Source organism: Natator depressus, chromosome 12, assembly GCF_965152275.1.
Source record: "Natator depressus isolate rNatDep1 chromosome 12, rNatDep2.hap1, whole genome shotgun sequence".
In the NCBI taxonomy this organism is placed as follows: Eukaryota; Metazoa; Chordata; order Testudines; family Cheloniidae; genus Natator; species Natator depressus.
This window is the reverse complement of record NC_134245.1, coordinates 9,799,584-9,820,916: the sequence shown is the minus strand read 5'-3', so window position 1 is coordinate 9,820,916 and position 21,333 is coordinate 9,799,584. Positions and strand designations below refer to the sequence as shown.

The following is a 21,333-nucleotide window of genomic DNA, read 5'->3' as shown; positions in this document are numbered from 1 at the left end:
ATATATTATATTGCCTAATGAATTCAAGTGACCAGTCAGTTGTGTCAGCACTGTGTTTCTCAGAAATATTAAATTTCAAAGTAATAAGTAAAAATTTAAATACAGTTTCATTTATTAAGGTCCTGATTCTACCAGTTTTCCTCAGCTTTACTGTGTTGCTTTGGGCCTGCCTCCCTGCCAAGAAAAATCTGACCATTTTAAGCCCCAATCCTGCAAAAATTTAAGCAATTGAGTAGTCCCATTCCATGTATAAAGTCAAGCACATGCTTACGTCTTTGCAGGACTGGGGCTTTGAGGTTCAACCTGTGCATTTTTTGTATTAACAACAAGAATAGAGCGCGTTAACACTGAAATATAATTTTGTAATGTTTAATACTTGTTATAAACTAATCCCAACAAAACTAGATACAAGTTTGTACTGTAGGTAGGGATAAATTACTAAAGTTTTCTTTTAACCTTTTATACATGTTTATTTTAGTAAAATCTAGTCTCCTCAAAGACAAAAATATTTTCAGCTTGTTTCAAATATATTTATATATGTTAAATATTTAAGTTTAAAAGCTTACCTATTAAAACAGTTCTATTTTTGATAATAACCAGCATGTGTTAGGTGATACACAGATTACTAAAAGAGACAGGAGCACTGATCTGCATGTGGGGCTCCATATGGGTTAGATCACTGTGCCCATGCAGAGCCTCATTTACTTCAGTGGGGCTGTACAAGGACATTGGGGTCTGCCTTCCAGCCATAGGTTCAGGAGCTAAGTAACAAAAAGACACAACAAATGGAAAACAAGAAATTAAGGGTTGGGTAGAGGAAGAGAAAAAGAAGTTCTAACAAAAAGATCATGTGGTTGCTTAGCTAATTAAATTGATGAGGAAATATTAATAGCCGATGTAATTTCTTGTTTGTTTTCCTTTTTTAACAGCATAGAAAATGATAAGCAAAACAGCTGCACTCTAAACAAACAGAAATGGAAAGCAGTTCTAAAATAACTACTATATGATTACTCTGAGTAATGTTCTGAAAGGGTAAAGCAGCTAATGAGTTAAATGTCATTGAAGAAGCAGATTGTTCAGCTATTTGAAGTCAGGCAGATATTAAAGCTTTCAGAATGTGTTTTATACTTTAAAGGTTTTTTAAGTTGTTCATACTTCCTGTTAATATTTTAGAATGACAAAAAAGCTCCTGCGAGACATCTGCAAACAGCAAAAATTATATGTGACCCCATGTTTGAATGACACACTATATTTACATTATAAAGGTAAGCCATACCAAAACCAACAAAAAACACAACACATTTCAGAATTATTGTTCGAACTAGCAATGTAGCAGGTGATCTGGATACGGTTCACTGAGGAAAGGTTTCTGAAAATTGTATTAGAAATATAATTTAATTTGATGGAAAAATTTAATTAGGGGTGGAGCTGAGTCAATAGCAATGTACAAAAGTACTTCAGCATCAGTGTTAAGGCCTGATCCTGGAAGATCTTCCAGCTTCCATTAAATTGACCGGGAGCAGAGGATGTTCAACGTTGTGCAGAATAAGATTCTAATGACCAAAGCTAGCGGATTCAGGGACAACTTTGATTAATTTTGTGGCACTTCTGTGTCAGCCAGTTATGTGATTCTTCATTTAAAGACAACAAATTTAAAGTTGATATAGGGAAATACTCTTCTTTACACACTGTTTAGTCAGCTGTGGTATTCATCATCAGCTGAAATCAATCGGGTTTATGGCTTTTGTGGAATTTTGAGAGAGAGTTTATATACATGTATGAAAAAAATCCAGCATATGTAGCTACATGAGCTAGCTAGGCAAAACATACTAGGGTTATTATGCCTCATGGTTAAGGGATAAGACTTTCTGTGGGGGTTAGAAAGCAATTTTTTCTGTTATGATAAAATATTGCACAGTTGCCTAGGTGCCTTTTTGGAGTGTTTTCAACTTATTTTGAAACATGCCAGTATTGGAGACAAGATACTGGAACTGAGGGAGTACTGATATGTTCTGGATTGACAGTTTTGATGTTGCTACAGACAACCAGTTAATCTAAATTTGAATCTTACTCTTTCAAATGTACTTTTAACTTCTAAAGTGTGACTAACAATATTCATGAAAAACAAGTTACTATAAATCAAGGCAGGATCTAGGTGGCACATTGAATCAAAACACTAGCTTCTCACTTCTAAAGACACTGGTTTAAAATATTGGTCCTGAATATCTCATGAGCAAAAATGTACCTTATTCCTTCTTAAATATTCTTTTAGAAAAAGACTGTTTTTCAGCTACAGGAACCTATGTATTGATGAATAAAGAATGCCCAGAAAAAAAATGTAAGCACATTGCGTTCTCATACCATCCATTTTGTTGTTATTAGTGAGCAATACCCAAATGTGGATCCTTCACTTCCTGCGTTCTAGTTTTAATAAAGGGAAAAAAGAGTTCCTAGAGCTAATGTGAATGCTGCCCTTTGTTGTCTTTAAGGACATTTTTATGTGGTATAGCTAGCCTTTCCATAACAACTTAAAAGTGGTTTTATATATAACATGCTAAGTCTCCAGGGAGCCTATCTCCCATTCAGTGGCACTATTTGTGCCATTATGCCAACTTATTGTCTTTTGAGATTTAAAATCATTACCTTTGTGAATCTTTAAGCTTCCTTCTTGATGGGTATGACGGGGTCAAGACTCACCACCGCTGGCGCCTCCCGCTGGTTGTTCCAGGAATTAGCTGTGTCCGCTGGAGAGTGTCCTCAGCATGTGGTGTCTTGCCCATTGTCCATTCTGCTGCCCTGGGACCCACATTGCTCCCCGCTCGGCAGCGTCCGCTTCAGGATGCTGCTCTCCAGCAGCACCTACTACTCCAGACTCACCCCTTTCCGGGGGGGGGGGGGGGGGTGTTAACAGCCATCTTTGGAACTCACACCTGCCTCAGTGGCCAACCACAATCCAAAGTCTATCCCCTTAGCTCAGGAGCAAGTTGCAGTCCGTATTGGCCACCATCTTCCATAGCCAGGTGCACTGTAAGGTGGGGAAGGGGGGAGACCCAGGCCTGCCCACTACTCTGGGTCCCGACCCAGGGGCTCTCTAGCAGCAGCCTCCTTCGTTCCCCTCTTGTCCGCCTATTCTTCCCTGGACCACTTCCCCTATGGCCCTGTGCACCTTCTTGGCCCTTTGTAGCAGGGTCTGCAGCCTGGCAGGTAACAGGGCTGGACCCCTCTCCTGCTCCCCCAAGCCTGCCCAGCATTGCTCTGTCCAAGGTGCTGGCTCCTTGCTTCCAGAGCCTGTCCTTCTTCCTCACTAGTCAAAGAGAGACTACCTTCTTCTCTGCTAGGCCACCTTTATATAGGGCCTCGCCCAGCCCTGATTGGCTGTCTCTTCCTTCCCCTGATTGGCCCTCCACAGGCCTTTATTGATTGGCTGCCAGTCTATGCAGCCTCTAAAGGCCTGTTCCAGCCCTTTTCTCAGGGGGTGGGGCGACTGCCCCACCACACAGGGCCTGATTCTTGAAGTCACTGGGAGTTTTGTCATTGACTTCAAATGGAGCAGTTCATAGATTCCAAAGCCAGAAAAGACCACTGTGATCAGCTAGTCTGACCTCCTGTGTAACAAAGGCCATAGGACTTCCCTGAATTAATTCCTGTTTGTTTGATTCCAGTCTTGATTTAAAATTGCCAATAACGAGAATCCACTAAAACCTTTGATAAATTGTTCCAGTGGCTAATTACACTTGTAGCAATTAGTTTATTTAATCATTTAAGAAAGATTTATTGTTGTGGCTAAGTATAATTAATTAATGTGTGATGGTTAGGTTTAAGTAGGATAGGATCATAGGAGTATAAGACTGGCAAGCATGCATGAGTGATGAATGTGTATTAGATATATAAGCAAAGTAAAGCTATAATGCTAGGCCTACACGCTAACCTGAAATCTTACAGGCTTCAGCCATACTGGGCCTAAGGAGAGATGACATAAGTAGGTCAAGGAATAATCCTTAACCAGTAAAATTACAAGATTACTGTAAAGAATGTGCCAATGGGCGATGTTTGGGAAAACCACAATAATAAATCTTCTAATAAATTATTAAATACACTAATTGACTAAAAGCCCCTCTCTTTGATGGGATGAATATTATGGAAAAATAAGAACCCTGTCACACACAAATTATATATCAATACACAGCAAGCACTATAACTCACTACAAATATAACTTAAAACTTTTATATGTATAATTAAGGGCTAGTAGTTTCTTCATATGGATGCTTGGGGGATTGATATACTGTTTCTACAGGCTGTTGGTGACATACAGAAACATATGGAGGTTCTGGTACTTGATATGGTTTTATGCTATGCATGTCTTCATAAATACTCTCCTCTACTGTGACTGTGGGTATTGCTGCTGGATTAACTGTGGCTTGAAGAGGGATAGAAACAGGTTGGACTGAACCAGGCTGGTCTCTGGGCATTTCTTGGTTTAAAGTTATAATCTTTCCTCCCATATAACGTATGGCAAAAATAATGCCTGTAGTGAGGATACTTTGGACAACAATCCATCCCTTCCATCCCTACAGGGGTGGTCAATACTGCATCTGTTCCATCTAATAATTTGTTCAATGTTTGCTTTGCTTGATCCATATTACTAATTTCAATTAAATGCCAATTTTTCCTTTCTAACACCTGTTTTAGCTATAAATATAATGGTCGTGTGTGTGCAGAATACCGTGCTGGGTACTGCATGGGCTCTTTCAGGTTTTGTATACATGGTGGTGGTTGTAAGATTGATTATCTGCTTAGTGGACAGAATTCCATACTTGTGACTGTATTTGTGGCCATTGTATTCATTCTTTTTGTGCTCCTAGAGAGTCTCCAGCCCTAAGAAAATCTGTCAGGGTAACTCTCACCCTGCTGATTTTAAAACTGTAGCTGCACAGGTGACAGACTCACTCAAAGACTCACTCAATAGTTTAACACAGAACTACTGATTACTATGTCCATTCAATTGAAATACTGTAAAAGCTATACCCTCACTGTCATGGATCATAGTCTACATCAGCATCATTGGCTGAAAATGAATATAGAGAAAAATTAATCAATCTCTTCTTAATTAAACCCTGTTTTCTGCAGGATTTGACCGCCTTGAGAATCTTGAAGAGTATACAGGATTAAAGTGTCTATGGCTTGAATGCAATGGCTTAACAAAAATTGAGAACCTGGAGGCTCAGACAGAGTTGCGCTGCCTGTACTTGCACCTCAATTTAATTAATAAAATTGAAAACCTGGAACCTCTGCAAAAGCTGGATTCGCTCAACCTCAGTAACAATTATATCAAGATAATTGAAAACCTCTGTAAGTATTTCTAGTGTAGTGTGTTTCATTTATGTTGCATTCATTTTTCCATGCTTCATCTTACTAATAATTAGTGAACATATTTTGCAGGCTTTTTTTTAAATTGGGTTAAAATATTGCAAAAAGTGCAGAAGCAATTTCAGGAGGCTTTTGGATGGAAAGTAAAACCTATGTGTTTAAAATTTAAATTTTGGAGGGGTTAATTGATCAAAAGAACAGGTTTTACAGTTACTTACAGTGATGGCTTGAACAATTTATATGAAGTTATTCCTTACATTGGAAAACCTACTGAATCCTTTGGTTTCATTCCTCTTTATGTAGCACTTTTTCATTTGTTTTTTAAGTTGGATGTGCTCTAGTGGCCAAGGACAGGATAGCCAAATTTTTTCCGGACTGCAGAGGAATTTATGCCATGTTGAGGTAGCTACACTTGACATGATAAAGAGGGATTTCTGTGCACCACCACTTGTGTGTTTTAGGTGTAACTTGAAATGGTAACTCTTGCTTTTGTGTAATTGACTAGTTCAAAAGATAAATATGCATTTAAAACAAACTCAGGCATTCTAGGCTTTGCGATAAAGAAACAGAAATAGTGTGGGGGGGGGGGGGGAAGGCTTGGAAATACATTGCCAGACATCAAATGTATATGAAACAGTCACAAAGTGAAAAAAGTCACGATATTTAAAGCTGCAGTTTTCTACTCTGTCCAGAAAATTCTCCTTCCACAGAAGGCTGTGAATTAATTTTCCTTTCATTGTATTGTTATTGTCCAACAGCTTGTCTGAGCGTTCTGCACACTCTGCAGATTGCTCACAATAAGTTACAAACAGTGGAAGACATACAGCACTTGCAGGAGTGCCCAACTATCTGTGTCCTTGACCTTTCTCACAACAAGTTAGATGATCCAAATATTCTAAATGTCCTGGAGACCATGCCTGATTTGGTAAGCAAAATATACATGAGGGGTTTTGTATATGTTCACCCACATGAGTTTGAGACTATAGCCTCATTAAATTGTCTTATCAGAGAGAACTGAATGCACAATAATAGTAGAACTTAATCTTCATTAGAAGAAGGTGCTTTAGAGATAGAGCATATGGTTAGTAGCACTGGGCAAATAATTGAATTTTTCGTTCACTGAAAAAGTAAAATATCGATTTGGGTTGAACAAAATCTTTTGCCCCAAAATGATACATTTAGACATCAGGTGTTTTTTGGTTATTTTTAAACACACAGCTCCCCCCCCCCCTTTTATTTTTAAGTTAAACCTAGCTAAAATTCAAAAGAAAATGTTTCAACTTCTTTGGAATATTTTTTCCCCGGCTGAAACTGTTCACTGAATTCAACCCGAATTCATAAACAGTTTCAGTCAACCTGAAGCTGCATTTTTCGGCAAATAAAGTATTTTCCCCAAAAAATTCACCCAGCTCCATTGATTTGTTATAGTCTCTAAATATTTTCTCTGATTCTTTCCCCTGAACTTTTAAAACACGTTCCATAGATGATTTGAATTCTAGGAAAAATAACCAAGTATGGTACAGTTAGAAAAGCTCCAGATGGTTGCCAAAGACCCTGATTGTAATCTTAATGCTACCTACTCTAGTCTCAGGGACATTTTTTTTCTCTGTATTGTACCTGCAAGCTTGTTTTCTTTGTAAAAACAAAGATAGCCCTGATGAGATGGAAAATAATTTTTATACTGTAATTTAAACTGGACCTTAACTACCGAAAAACTGCTTGGAGATAGCTAGATTGAATAGGAAATTAGTAAAATTAGATCGGTGATTATCAGCAAATACTACTGTAGCAGTTTAAAAAAAATCAAATATTATTAATGCAACTTTGTCCATGATTGGAGGTTTTCCCCATGTTGTTTGCATGTTGGGGTATATCACTCTTTTTTTGTCTTCTTTTTTTTATTTGAAGCCTCCTGGGTTCACAGATTTTAGAGAGTGCCTATATGGAGTTAATTTTTACCTCTTTTTAAAAAAACTATGTACCTTGCTTTTATAGCGTGTGCTGAATTTGATGGGAAATGAAGTGATTAAGAAAATTCCTAATTATAGAAGGACACTTACTATTCGACTAAAACAGTTAACATACCTGGATGATAGGCCAGTTTTTCCAAAGGACAGGTGAGAAATAGTGAAGTCTTCTTTACATAGCAATGCAGATTAAATACTAATGATCACACATTCCATTTTTATCAATATTTTTGTCATGTGTGGAGAAGAAGAATCTGACCAAAGTAAGCAGTCACAGGATAAGAGGGAAGGTCCTCTCATGGATCAGTAACTGGTTAAAAGGCAGAAAACAAAAGGTGGGAATAAATGGTCAGTTTTCAGAATGGAGAGAGATAAATAGTGGTGTCCCCCAGTAGTCTGTACTCGGACCAGTGCTGTTCAACATATTCACAAATGAGCTGGAAAAAGGGGTAAACCGTGAGGTGGCAAAATTTGCAAATGATAAAAAATTACTCAAGATAGTTAAGTCCAAAGCAGACTGTGAAGAGTTACAAAGGGGTCTCACAAAACTGAGTGACTGGGCAGCAAAATGGCCAATGAAATTCAGTGTTGATAAATGCAAGGTAGTGTACATTGGAAAACATAATCCCAACTACCTGTACAAAATGATGAGGTCTACATTAGCTGTTCCTTGTCAAAAAAGAGATCTTGGAGTCCTTCTGGATAGTTCTCTGAAAACATCCGCTTAATGTGCAGCAGCAGTCAAAAAAGCAAACAGAATGTTCGGAACGATTAGGAAAGGGATAGATAATAAGACAGTAAATATAATAATGCTACTATATAAATCCATGGTACGCCCACACCTTGAATACTGTGTGCCGTTCTGGTCACCCCATCTCAAAAAGATACGTTGAAATTGGAAGAGATGCAGAGAAGGGCAACAAAAGTGATTGGGGTATGGAATAGTTTTCGTATGAAGAGAGATTAAAAAGACTGGGACTGTTCATCTTGGAAAAGAGATGACCAAGGAGATATGACAGAGATCTATAAAATTTTGACTGGTGTGGAGAAAGTGAATAAGGAAGTGTTATTTACTCCTTCACATAACACAAGAACTAGGGGTCACCCAATGAAGTCAATAGGCAGCAGGTTTAAAACAAACAAAGGGAAGTACTTCATACAATGCAGTCAACCTGCGGAACTCATTGCTAGGGGATGTTGTGAAGGCCAAAACTATAACAGGGTTGAAAAAAGAACTAGATAAGTTCATGGAGGATAGGCTATTAGCCAAGATGGTCAGAGATGCAACCCCATGCTCTGAGTGTCCCTAGCCTCTGTTTGCTAAAAGCTGGGAGTGGAAGACAGGGGATGGATCACTATTTGATTGCCTGCTCTGTTCATTCCTTCTGAAGCACCTGGCATTGGCCACTGTTGGAAGACAGGATACTGGGCTAGATGGACCATTGGTCTGACCCAGTGTGGCCATTCTTATGTTCTTATGACCATAGGTCATAAGTGAGGGTAGGTGGCCTTGTATACACTAGTATCTTACAGTTAGGAGCTCTGCATTCTAAATTCTTAATATAAGGAAACACAATATCTTTCTCAGAATATGATATATTCCTATATACAATTGCCTTTCTCCATAATCAGTAGCCCAACCTCTGCTCATGATGTCAGAGTGGTAGCACAGATGTCATAGAGATCAGAATTTGGGACTTTTAAAAAATTTTACTAACAAAAGATGCAAACTCTGGTTTTGTATTCACTAGCCTTTACAAACTTGTGTTCCTTATCTGTTCTATTTCACCTACAAAATATCTGTACCTTACATAGCAGTCCTTGCTGCTCAGGGGAGCATATTTTCTGATGCTCATCTGCTCAGTAACTTTTCTTCCCTTGCAAATAGACCATTTGAAATCTCCCTTTCATTATGAACACACTGTGCCACTAGTATTTACAAAACTGTGTTACAGTGGTCTTGCCTATTGCCATTAGAGCCTGTGCAGAAGCTTGGGCCATGGGGGGACGCGAAGCAGAGAAGAGTGAAAGGGAAAAATGGGAGAACAGAGAGAGAAGGAAGATCCAAGACAGCATTGATGGGCTAACAGCGATCCGGCGAAAAGCTGAAGAGAAGAAAAGACAAAAGGAAAAGGAAGAAAGAGATATACTTAGAAAGTGTGAAAATAGAGGAACAGCAGAGGCCCAGGAAGGTTTGTGATTAAGCTTTTGGATAAAGCTCCTGTTTCTCTCTGCTTTAAGTCTAATTGAATTTCTAACTGCCTAATATTACCTCACTTTGATATTACTTTTTATCAAGTCTGTAGAAAATGAGAACAGAATGGCTCGTTGACTATAGCTTAGAGGATTTACTGCAGCCCTGATGCTGCAGTAATAAAGATTATATCTTACACTGATGTAGAAAGACAAGGTGGGTTAGGTAATATCTTTTACTGGACCAGCTCCAGTTGGTGAGAGAGACAAGCTTTTGAGTTACATAGGTCTGGGAAAGGCACTCCGAGAGCACCAACAGAAGGTCCAATAAAAGATATTACCTCACCCACCTTGTGTCTCTAATATCCTAGGACTGACACGGCTACAACAAATACTGCATACAACTGATCTAGAAAGTGATTTTAGAAGGAATCAAGCAGTTATTTTCCCCATATATTGATATTTTAAAATAAATCAACATTCCCAAAGGTTCCCAAATGCACAAGAGAATGATTTCCCCAAGTCATGTATTATTTTAATCTGGATAAGTTATACAGTAAGGTAAAAAGGATCTTTTTTAAAAAAAAAGACAGTTTTCTGTCCCATGTCTCAGCTATCATTCTCTACTATATTAATTGACAGTCAGGACTGGAGCCTGTAACGTATCAGTAGTCACTGTTATGCAAGCTGTGTGTGGATGATTTTAACAACTCACTTCATTTTCTGCCATGGAGTCTCCTTCCACATTACTTAACATAACCAATATATGAATAGTAGAACTTCCCAGCTGAGACTTTGGGTAACAGCAAATAGGTTGCAAGATGGCCAAAACACTGCCCACAAACCAAGTGTTGCCAGAGTGTTTGACTACAAAGCATATTTTCAGGGATCTACCCACTGATTAAAATTTTAGAGATTAGAGGGAGTTTTACAACAAATAGGTGAGATCTCAGAGAGTTACGGAATTTATGTAAGGAAATCCCTCTTTGGCTCTTATCCAGCAAAATGCTGAACCATGTACTTAATTTCAGGTACATAAGTAATCCTTTTGAAGTCAATGGCTTAAATTCAAATACTTAAAGTGAAGCATTTGCTTAAATGCTTTTCCTGGATCAGGTCCTTTGCCTGTGCACTGTCAAATGGGCAAACCATTTGCACAACATGTCTACAGCCACCTGAGGGATATTGATTCCTGAATGATAGACCAAATACAAAAGAGCTTTTGGTGTGTGTTTGATAGCTAGGGATGAAGACCATACATTACAGCCTGAATACTCTTAACCTGCAAGAACTTGCTCTAACCTGCTTTACCTTTATCGACTTTCCTACTGCTTTAGGAGAGGTTCCACCCACAAGTTACAGCAGCGATGTGACTAACAGTACTTCAGGTATTTCAAATGCTTCTGAAGAGACAGAAACTCAGAAGATTAAGAAATTTGTAAATGAAAGCATGGAGGCCCATGATGAAGTTTTAGCTGAAATATCAAGTAAAGAAGATCTGGATAGCCTGCATACTAACGTTACCGGTAACATTCAGAAGGATGTGCAAGAAGCTAATTCTCACAAATGCCCAAATTTCAGTACTAATGAAGAAGGTAATGTACATAGTAAAGAGCCACACAGAAGTGAAAAGAGAAACAGAGATGATGAGCCAAACTTTTTGCTATTATACATCCCCAGTGACCTGACTGAATTCATTGGGGTTGCCTGGGATGTAAGAATGAGGAACTTGGCTTAGCATTTTTCCACAGTATGTAACTGAGGAAAATGGAGTTTTGGGTAACATGGCATTAAACACCAATAAAATTTTTAAAAAAGGCCTGATGCTTTCGTGCCTTTATAAGTGAAACAATTACTTTGACCTACATTTCAATTTCTTTCTTTCAAAATGCAAAAATTTAACTTATATAATTCAAAGGAGTTCACTGATATGATGTAAAGACAGAAAGGTGAGCTCCAGATGGATTGGGTACAAAATTTTGGAAATATATAATGAAAGAAAAGATTCATCATGTTGGGTCTGATAACACTTTCCTAATCTTAAACATTTCTCATGTACTTTGGACCCACTTCTGCAAGTTAGACATACCCTAACACATTGAGTTTCATGAATGCAGAAAAACCCAAATTTCTTTAGTGTAGACAAGGCCAGAGACTGGAGATAAGATTAATTTAGATCAGTGATAGCTTTGAATATCAGAAGGGAGACAGACCTAAATGAGGGCCGTAACAGACAAATAACTGACTAAATATTTTCCCTTATTCCTTAGAGATACTAGTAGGGAATATGGCTACCGAAGGTGCCCTGGTTACTGAACTGGATGAGTCTGCAGAAACAGAGCAAATTAAACTGGAGATACCAGAGAAGCTTTTCATTGATGTATGTATTAGGGCTGAGTATGTAATCATTTTGTTTCCTATTTTGAGGGATCCAAATTTAGGTTACATCAGTTGCCCACAAATTCACTCCTCTTATATCCCGGCTAAACAATTGTGTGTGGCCGAGGTTTTGTAGGAACTTTCCACTGCCAACAAAAATTCCCTGAAAAAAATATAAAGGACAATGTAACATCACCTGCCTGGGGGGCTATGTGGCATCTGGTGTGGTTTTCTGAAGTTCCCTCTGTCAAGAAATTTACCAATCTTCCAGATCTCGTCTGCTCTGTTGCACAGAGTCAGTCTCTTTAGAACTCTGAAATCTGCTTTCATTTTGTTAAAAAATTACTAATGGTTTTCAATTTTAAAAACTCAATTACAATATAATTATTTTCATTGGAAAAAAATGTATCCAAGAGTTAGCCAAAACCCAAATCGAATGTACAATGAAAAATATAAACTACTGAACAAAAAATCATGAGGAATAAATAGTCATCCAGTCATTTTGTATACATATTATTTGAGTCTAGAGCAATAATTAATATTTCAACAATAGTTATCTTTTTAAAAAATAAAGAAATATACATTAGCCAGTATATATAATTAAAGATTACCGCATCTAATACCCTTTTTCTGTTATTTGGGCCCTGAGTGTGTAGATAATTATAATTATGTATTTGTTTAACTTTAAGGACATGAGTAATCTCACTGAAAAAAAAATCTCTCTCTATGTAATAGAATAGAGGATCTAAAGTAACTAAAAAAGAAAAAAAAAATCTGATTTAAACTTTAAGGGATGGAGATTTTGCCCCTACTGACAAACCCAGAATTCTGAAATTATGGGGTTTTGCTTTTTAGGCATTAGAAATTGCCTATACCATTGATAAGCTATTTTGTGATCTTCTTCAGGAACTGCCTGATTTAGAAGATGTGGATGTTAGTGAATTCTCACCAGTAGAGGGAAACTCAATCAGAAAGGTGAGCTTCTTGCTAATTATTCTTATCAAGCTGGTGCTCTTCTACTCACATTTACTAATACATTATAATATGTACAATAAAGTACAAATTGTGCATTTCTGTTTGAGAGGTGGAATAGTTATTTAATTTATAAAATGTGATCAGCAAAATTTACCAGCACATTCTCTATACACTGAAACAATGAGTTGCATGTTACCTTTCAATTTGAATTGCCACATTATCACACTAACAAAAAAAGATAGTAATGTGAAACCTAAATAAGATGGACCTCTTAAGAGTGTATTGTATTTCATTTTTACTTTTTAAAAAAGTAAATGTATATCATTCTTTTATATTTCTGTAATGAACTAGATTGATTGACAAACTGCCCTCTACAGAAAAAAATAAGAACTGCTCAATTGGATTTCATAGGCCCAATGCTGCATTACAGCTTTAAGATATAGTCTTATTATGCTCTGTTGGTAGGAGCCTAGAGTTAGTTTTAAACCCACAGTTGCCAGTGAGATTCCAAATGAGCAAATGTGCAGCACAATGGCGACTGTGAAGTCCTAGGTGAATGTCGATTGTTATAGAATTACATATAAATGATACAATATAGGTATTTTTCTGGCCTGGTATTATATAGAAACTATTAATATTGGCTTAATTAGATAAACTGTATAATCCAGTTGTATAACTGGATACATTAAAATTGGAAAGCTACCTAAGAAAATATTTCTTATCACTAGTCACCTCCCCATTCTTCAGTCACGTGTACCTAGGGAATGGCAACAATAGAAACACCATCAGAAACTTTCCAGAATTTTTAGTCACCCTTCACATGAGGCAGGAGTCTACTTTATACAATCTTAAAAGGACCTTTGATTCACCTGCAACAGAAAAATCCATGTAGTTTTTTCTTCTCCTCTGGATATGAATCTAGAAAAGCAGAAACAATTTATTTGGGAATGCTTTAATCCTCAGTTAATAATTTGTTCTGATGTGCTCTATGCAAATACTTGACTAGATCTACTATTTGGTTAGCTTGCACTGCATTTTAATCTGTTAGAATAGTGCCATCTTGTGGAAATAATCAGAAAGACTCAGTACACATTTGTACAGGCAGTGCTGGGGAATGAGACACAATCATTTACGCGTAGTTATTGAGGCTAACAGCTGACAGAAAATCAAATAGGGAGAAAAACTAGCAAGCTATCAGCCCTGTACTGTAACTAGTCCCATGTGTAATTTTCCACACTTGCTTCATCCCCTCCTTCTTTACATGGACCCTTGGGAGTAAGCCCACTCCCCAAAATTTTCCCTCCTGCAAAGAATAAAGGTCCATACAAAGGATGCCCAGTTTGTATTTAGCCTAAAAGTCCTCCATCTATATAAATCAAAACTGCAGTTCTCAGCGCAAACTTACCCCAATTCCTGTATGTGGGACTGGAATAGGCAAATGACTCCTTCAGGGGCCCCCATTGCACTGTATTGACCCCACATCACCTGTCCCTCCAGGGGACCGAGGAGGAGAATCAGAAGCTGCAAGGATCCTTGGACACCTGCCTCCCACAGCACACTGTGACTTACCCACAAGTGCTGACGGGGGGGACCATCAAGGCTGGTGTCCACCCTTCCTCACTTGTCCCTGGATTAGGGGAAGCCAAGCAGCACTCTGACTCCACCTGAGCTGAAGCCAAGTGCAAGATGAAGGCTGTCATTCAGACACACAAGCCCCAATGGAGAGCACTTCCAGCAGGGCCCCACAGGGTTACCTTGGGGCTGCCCCAGTACCCTAGCTCTGACCAGAAGTCCCAATGGAGATCCCATGCTGCTGCTGCACCTGTAGCCCCAAGTGTACCCTGGTCTTGTTCCATGCCATTTCTTCCCCCTGAGGTCATGTGATTGCTGAACTTTGATGTAAATGACCTGACTTAGAGCAGGCTGAATCCCCAGGGATCCGGGAGCCAGCCAACTTCCCTGTTATCCAAAAATGGGCCAATCAGAATGACTGGAGACAGGCAAGAGAGCCTGCCCCAAACAAGACAGCCAGAAATACTGCATGAGAACTTCTCCCCTAAGGCTGAAAAAGAGCACAGGGCCCAAGAAGCTCCACTGCATAAGTGGGACACTCAGAAATAACTTCAACTGCTTTGTCATTTATACAGCTTTGATTTGTTTTGGTTGTTTGTTTTAATTAAAAAATCTGAAAGACATAATTTATTTGTACTTCAGTTTGGTGACTGACTCCTGGCACATACATTGGGAATTTATATTCTTTAAAAACAAAAACAAAAAAAGACCCACTTAAAACTTATGAGTAGTTTCTGATCATTTTAGTGAGTGGTATCTAGAAAGTTTTATAGGCTGCAGATCCTCCAACACTGAAACCTGCTTAATCAAGTGTGCCTTCATTTTATGAACTGTAATTAGTCTATGCCATGCCAGTTTAAGACTGATGTCTGATAACTGATTAGGGGAAAATTCAGCTCTTCTCCACCAGGCAACGCTGATATTTCTGCTTTCCTTGATCTCTGTATGAAATGGATGTTCTGTGTATGATGTGGGAGCAGGGTATTAAAACTGAGAACTGTCACATGGATCTGAGAGCAGAAGTTTGCCTTTGAATTGTAATAGTCCATCCCTTAATGGCTACTTCAGTAGTAACAGATTCTTTTCAATTATCTTGTCTACCTTTATAGCAAGCATGTCATCCAAAGATTGAAATCATTTCTGAAGTGAGTGATGACAAGGACTGTGCATCAGAGGAAAACAAAACCTTATTTGGGAACTCAGTAACAGAAGAGATCCCAACAGCCATCTTTTCAAATACATGTAAGGTACCTGAAGACAGTCAAAGGGAAACCACAAGACTCCTTGTAGAAGGCTTAGCAGAGCCTTGGAGTCCAGAGAGAGACTTAGAGATCAAAGTTAAACAAGTCAAACCTTTGAAACCATTGATACAAGAGATTGTTGCTGAACCAATAGATGATATACTGACATCAGCAGCCTACAATAAAGTGGATGAGCTAACCCCAGAGGAATTGGACAACAAAGACAGTCACATTAAACCATCCTGCCCTGGTAAGATTATTGTAACAGAATTTAAAAGAAAAACAAACAGGTAAACATGGGGGAAATGGGAGATGCTGGCTGTATTTTGAAAGAAGAAGGAGTTTGTTCATCCATTGTCAATGACCCTAGCTAGTTAGGACTGGGGAGGGGGGGGGGGGGAAGAAGGGACTGAGGAAATCCCTTAGTTCTCTCTTCTCCCCAGTTTGTCGTACCCTACTAGGATCCCAGGAGGTTGAGACAGAGTATTTTTCTGTGACTATTTCCATGCCAATGTACATAGTCGGTTTTAATAATTGGGATTTGTTTCTTTTTCCAGTAATAAAAACAATTAATCACAATTTCACTTGTCTTCATGCTTTAACAGAGAACAGCACTGAGGACAAAAAGGTGCAGTGCCTGGCAGAAAATGGAGGATCCCCTCATAAACCACAAGACGATAACGAGGACATCGAGTATGGATTAGATTAAGTGATGAATAAAAATGGACCAAATCTGGAACTCACCATCCAGCCCACTATTTGTGGTTACTATCAAAATACCCAGAATAACTATGGGTCCCTCAGTAAAACACCTGAAATTACACTTTGGGTGATGGCATTCATAAAATGACTGCCTTAATATAAGAACTTTGTGTTCTATCACAAAGTCAGCCAGTCATATCCAACATAATAGTATAGCTCTCAGAAGCACTACATTAAAGTGCAGCATTTCTGTGAATGATGCAGACAAAACTGTGCCACACTGCTATGCAGAAGAGAGGGGCTAATTGCCAGCTAACCCACAGCTACCAAGTGCTTTATGGTCTGATTTTCAAAGGTGCTGAGCACCTGTAGCTCCCATTGCAGTCAATCACTTGTGAGCACTCAGCACTTTTAAAAATCAGGTCAGTAACGTTTAAAGGTTGAATTGAGGTTTCTTTTGAGAAGTTATTTCTCATGTCTTTCAAAAAATAGGGAAGTTAAATGTTTATAACTTAGTATTTCATTTATTTCTGTAGTTTTAATCTGCTGTGTTACAGTTATTTTTATTTGGTCTAAAGAAAATTCTGTTTTTACGGTGCTGCATTGTTAATTTGTACAATTTCCATATGTGTATATGCCAGCAAATACTTACCAAACATGCTCACTGAAAATAAAGTTAGTTTGCTTCTTAGTAAGATATGTTAAGACTGTAAAGCTCAGATATTCATAGTTATATGCAGAAAGTGTACAGAAACACTGTGTTCATGCATGCAAATTATGGGTGTGAACATTTTTGAACACAGCGTTAAGGCAACTTGTACCTAACTTATCAAAGAACTGTGATGAAGATGCACCCCCACATCACACGTTTATACATGGAACAAGTCTCAGCCCCGAGAATTAAGACTTTTCAGTTCATTTTAAAAAAATTAAAACAGATTAAAATATTTACCTATTAGGGACATCTGAGATGAAGAGAGCACACAGCTTTGTTGTTGGTTAGCTTTCCCTAAACTGCCCAGATTCTGGGACCAGCTCCACAAATCTTTTAGGGAAATAACAAGTCAGTCAACAACAATAGGCCTGAAGTTTCTGCTATTACGTTGGAGGTCAGAAGACAGCTGTACTAAGTGGAACTATTTCTTCTCTTCTAGGCTTCTCTTTTACCCTGTAGTGGCAGCCTTGTGCGAAAATTATGTATGGGCTTAGCTTAGACTCTGAGCTCTGGCCCCTCCTCATTCAATCCTGCTGAACCAGGGGACAGGATTGCAGGAATTTATGTAAGGGGTTCACTCGAGAGCTTTGCTTCCTTTGTGCCACTGTGGAGGGGAAGTTTGGGAGAACAACCAGTGGAAACACAATTTCATGGATCCACTGAGCTCGTGGCATCCAAAATCTAGGTGGTAAGATTCCTTCTTCACCCCCACGACCCCTCTGTACCTCACCACACACACTGAATTGCCACATAAGGTGAGGCTCTTGCAAATCCCAACCTGGTGCAGTGCAGGATGTGAAGCACTACGCCCAACTAATCAGAAACAAATTGTTGCACAGAAACAGCTAAGTTCCTCTTATGAGCGGAGGTGGCAGGGCACCTAGAAAGCCTGTAGTAGGAAATTGAAAAATAAGGAAAGGGAGAGGTTGCTAGAAACTCCATCCAATTCCTCCACATAGCACCCTGTGAAAAGCATTCCCACTTTCTTCTTTGAGTGATTGCACATGTCCATTCCACTTTAGGTGCGTGTGCCCTCCCAGTTCACCCAAGCTGGATAGTTTTTCCTCATAGGGGTAGCCATTTCAGCGCCCATGAGTTCCCCACTTGCTTAGGCTTCTAGCTGATGGTATAAAGGGGCGGGACCTCCGTGACCTTCTCTCAGTTCCTTCTCACGACCTGTGGTCAGTAGTCAGAGTGTGGGTGCCTGCTCACACAAATTCCTGGGTCAGGTGTCCTCAAGTGATATTTGCAAGGCTGCAACCTGTTCATTGGTACATACTTGCACTAGTCTTTATGCTATTTCCCAAGCAACAAGCATCAAGGGCTGATGCTAGATTTGGACAAATTGTGTTGCAGTTCCTGTTCAGCCTCCAAAACCCTTGTCCCTACTATACTGCTTGTGAGTTGCCTGAAGTGGAATGGATGTGTGCAATCACTCGAAGTCTAGCAAACTTTCTTTCTGTGGAGTCTCCTCCTCCCTGTGGGGTTAGCCTCTGGATGGTTCTTTGTCTCTCCATTCAGTTATGATCTCTATAGGCTCTCTGGGTGTTGTCTGCTGGCTTGTAAGTGTCTCCTGTTCCTTTGGGTCACTGATCCCTCTTGTGTAGTCCCCTTGTATGACCTGGGTGCCACTGCACCCCTCATGACTCCTGTCCACTCCTGGTGTCTCTAATAGCTGGATCCTTATAGGAGTGCCTGTGTCCAGGGCCAGCAGCTCCTTGGCTGAACTTTCATCTATCTAGGAACTCTATGTGAAGCCTCCCCATAGTCCTGGATTTTTCAGACACACACCTAGCCTAGCAATGTACCTGGTGGAAGGAGGAGTTAGAGGTGTATGCAGACCTAGCCCTTCAGGAACATGACAACATGGGAAAGTAAAACTGCTATTTTACTTTATTGGGGAAGAAGCCAGAGATGTCTGCACCACTCTGAAGCTCACCACTGCCTCAAGTATCACCGCAATTCTAGGAGCCCTCGGGACTTATAGCTCCCCAAAGCAGAATGAAACTGGAGTGACACAGGTTTTTCACTAGATACCAGTCCGAAGTGGAGGGGATAAACCCCTATGTAACTGCCTTATGCACATTGGTTGGTACATGCAATATTTGAGGACTTGACAGACTCCCTAATTTGAGACAGGATTGTTTGCAGAACTTGGGCTCACCACACACAAGTGGCTGCTCCAGGAAGGCACTCTCACATTAGACAGATGTTTAGACATGGGGCATGCAGTGGAAGCCTCAAGAGAGAAAGCCTAGGAGGCACAACTCCTGTACGTGCAGTGAAGCAACAGCAAAGGTGAGCAAATGGCCAGGTTTCCATAAATTCATAGATTCCAAGGCCAGAAAGGGACCGTTCTGATCATCTAGTCTGACCCCCCCTCTACGGCCTGTGCTATACAGCGTCTCAAAAATAATATTTAGACTTCATCTTTCAGGAAAACATCCAATCTTGAGTTAAAAATGGTCAGAGATAGAGAATCCAACATGAACCTTGGTAAATTGTTTCAATGGTTAATTACTCTCACGTTTAAAAAAATTAGGCCTTATTTCCAGTCTGAACGTGCTTCGCTTCAACTTCCAGCCATTGGATCATGTTATACCTTTCCCTGCTAGACTGAAGAGTCCATTATTAAATATTTGTTCCCCGTGTAGATACGTCTAGACTGTAATCAAGTCACCCCTTGACCTTCTCTTTATTAAGCTAAACAGATTGAGCACTTTGAGTCTCTCACTATAAGGATGTTTTTTAATCCTATAATCATTCTCGTGGTTCTTCTCTGTATCGTCTCCAATTTATCAATGTCCTTCTTGAATTGTTGGCATCAAAACTGAACATAGTATTAGCTACATGCTAATGTGGGTTAGGTCTGGTCACTGTTTGGATGGGGGACCTCCAGGGAAAACTGAACATAGTATTCGCAAAACTGAGAACATAGTGGGTAGCACATGTTCAGCTGATTATCCATCACAACCTGCATTTCAGAGTCATTGCTTCCCAGACTAGGCCTCCAGCCTGTAAGTATGGCCTGCTTTCTTTGTTCCTAGATGTACATTTAGCTGTATTAAAAGCCATATTGTTTGCTTGTGGCCAGTTTACCAACCAATCCAAATTACTTTGAATCAGTGACCTGTCCTCTTCATTGCATACCACTCCCCCACTTTTTGTATCATCTGCAAACTTTATCTGTGATGATTTTATGTTTTCTTCCAGGACATTGATTAAAAATGTTAAATAGCATAGGGCCAAGAACCAATCCCTGCGGGACCCCACTGAAAACACACTAGCTCAGTGACTATTCCCCATTTACAGTTACATTTTGAGACCTATCCGTTAGCCGGTTTTAATCCATTTAATGTGTGCCATGTTAATTTTATATCATTCTAGTTTTTTAATCAAAATGTCATACAGTCCAAAAGTGAAATGCCTTATAGAAGTCTAAGTATATTATATCGACACTATTATCAATGAAACTTGTAATCTCATAAAAAAATAAAAGGTAGTTTGACAGGATCTATCTTCCATAAACCCATGTTGATTAGCATTAGTTACATTACCTTTCTTTAGTTCATTATTGAGTCCCGTATCCGCCACTTCATTATCTTTCCCAGGATCAGTGTCAGGCTGACAGGCCTATAATTACTCTGGTCATTCTCTTTACCCTTTTTAAAAATTAGCATCACATTAGCTTTCTTCCAGTCTTCTGGAACTTCCCCAGTCCTCCAAGATTTACTGAAAATCAACATTAATGTCGAGTGTCGCTCCCAGCCAGCTCCATATCCATAGTGAGATGAATTTATTGTGGGAGATAGCTTGAGCAGGTAAAGGCGATGTGCCCCGCATTAGGACAGCATTGCAAGGAATGTGTCAAAGTTGAACCATTTTAGCCATGTGTGCAAGAGCAGTGGAAGATCTCAGAAAGATTCAGTCAGACTTGTACAAGAGGGGAATTCCACGTCAGACAGTAGTGATGACATCATGACTCCCCTTGAGTTCAAGAGCATATCAAGTTAAAGCCGGACAGGAAAATAACAAGGGATAGTACCAACCTCCGTGCATGCAACAATGTTAATAGGGGGAACACCCGGTGCAATTTCAGCAGGATAGCAATCTAATAATGTACAAAGAGAGCTTAATGCAGCCCATAAGAAAATGTGACCTCATGGTAACTAACCCAAAAAAATAACAGTCCCCCCAGGGAACGTGGGCCTCTAACTAATT

At 39.3% G+C, this 21,333-nt stretch overlaps 1 protein-coding gene across 4 annotated transcripts in view; it reads left to right on the top strand.

Annotated features, from left to right (window-relative positions):
- Positions 1-17,006, top strand: part of DNAAF1 (dynein axonemal assembly factor 1) — a 34,095-nt gene extending 17,089 nt beyond the window's left edge. For 2 of the 4 annotated variants that reach the window (XM_074968558.1, XM_074968559.1), the window contains 10 exons: positions 1,174-1,265; positions 5,129-5,350; positions 6,127-6,293; positions 7,364-7,485; positions 9,313-9,527; positions 10,866-11,123; positions 11,799-11,908; positions 12,814-12,882; positions 15,564-15,945; positions 16,301-17,003. In XM_074968558.1, the coding sequence (XP_074824659.1) occupies positions 1,174-1,265; positions 5,129-5,350; positions 6,127-6,293; positions 7,364-7,485; positions 9,313-9,527; positions 10,866-11,123; positions 11,799-11,908; positions 12,814-12,882; positions 15,564-15,945; positions 16,301-16,404 (1,741 nt within the window). In that variant the 3' untranslated portion in view covers positions 16,405-17,003. Of the gene's footprint in view, positions 1-1,173; positions 1,266-5,128; positions 5,351-6,126; positions 6,294-7,363; positions 7,486-9,312; positions 9,528-10,865; positions 11,124-11,798; positions 11,909-12,813; positions 12,883-15,563; positions 15,946-16,300 lie in introns of all 4 variants that reach the window. The other 2 variants (XM_074968557.1, XM_074968556.1) reach the window with 2 other exon arrangements.
- The last annotated feature ends 4,327 nt before the right edge of the window (positions 17,007-21,333 follow it).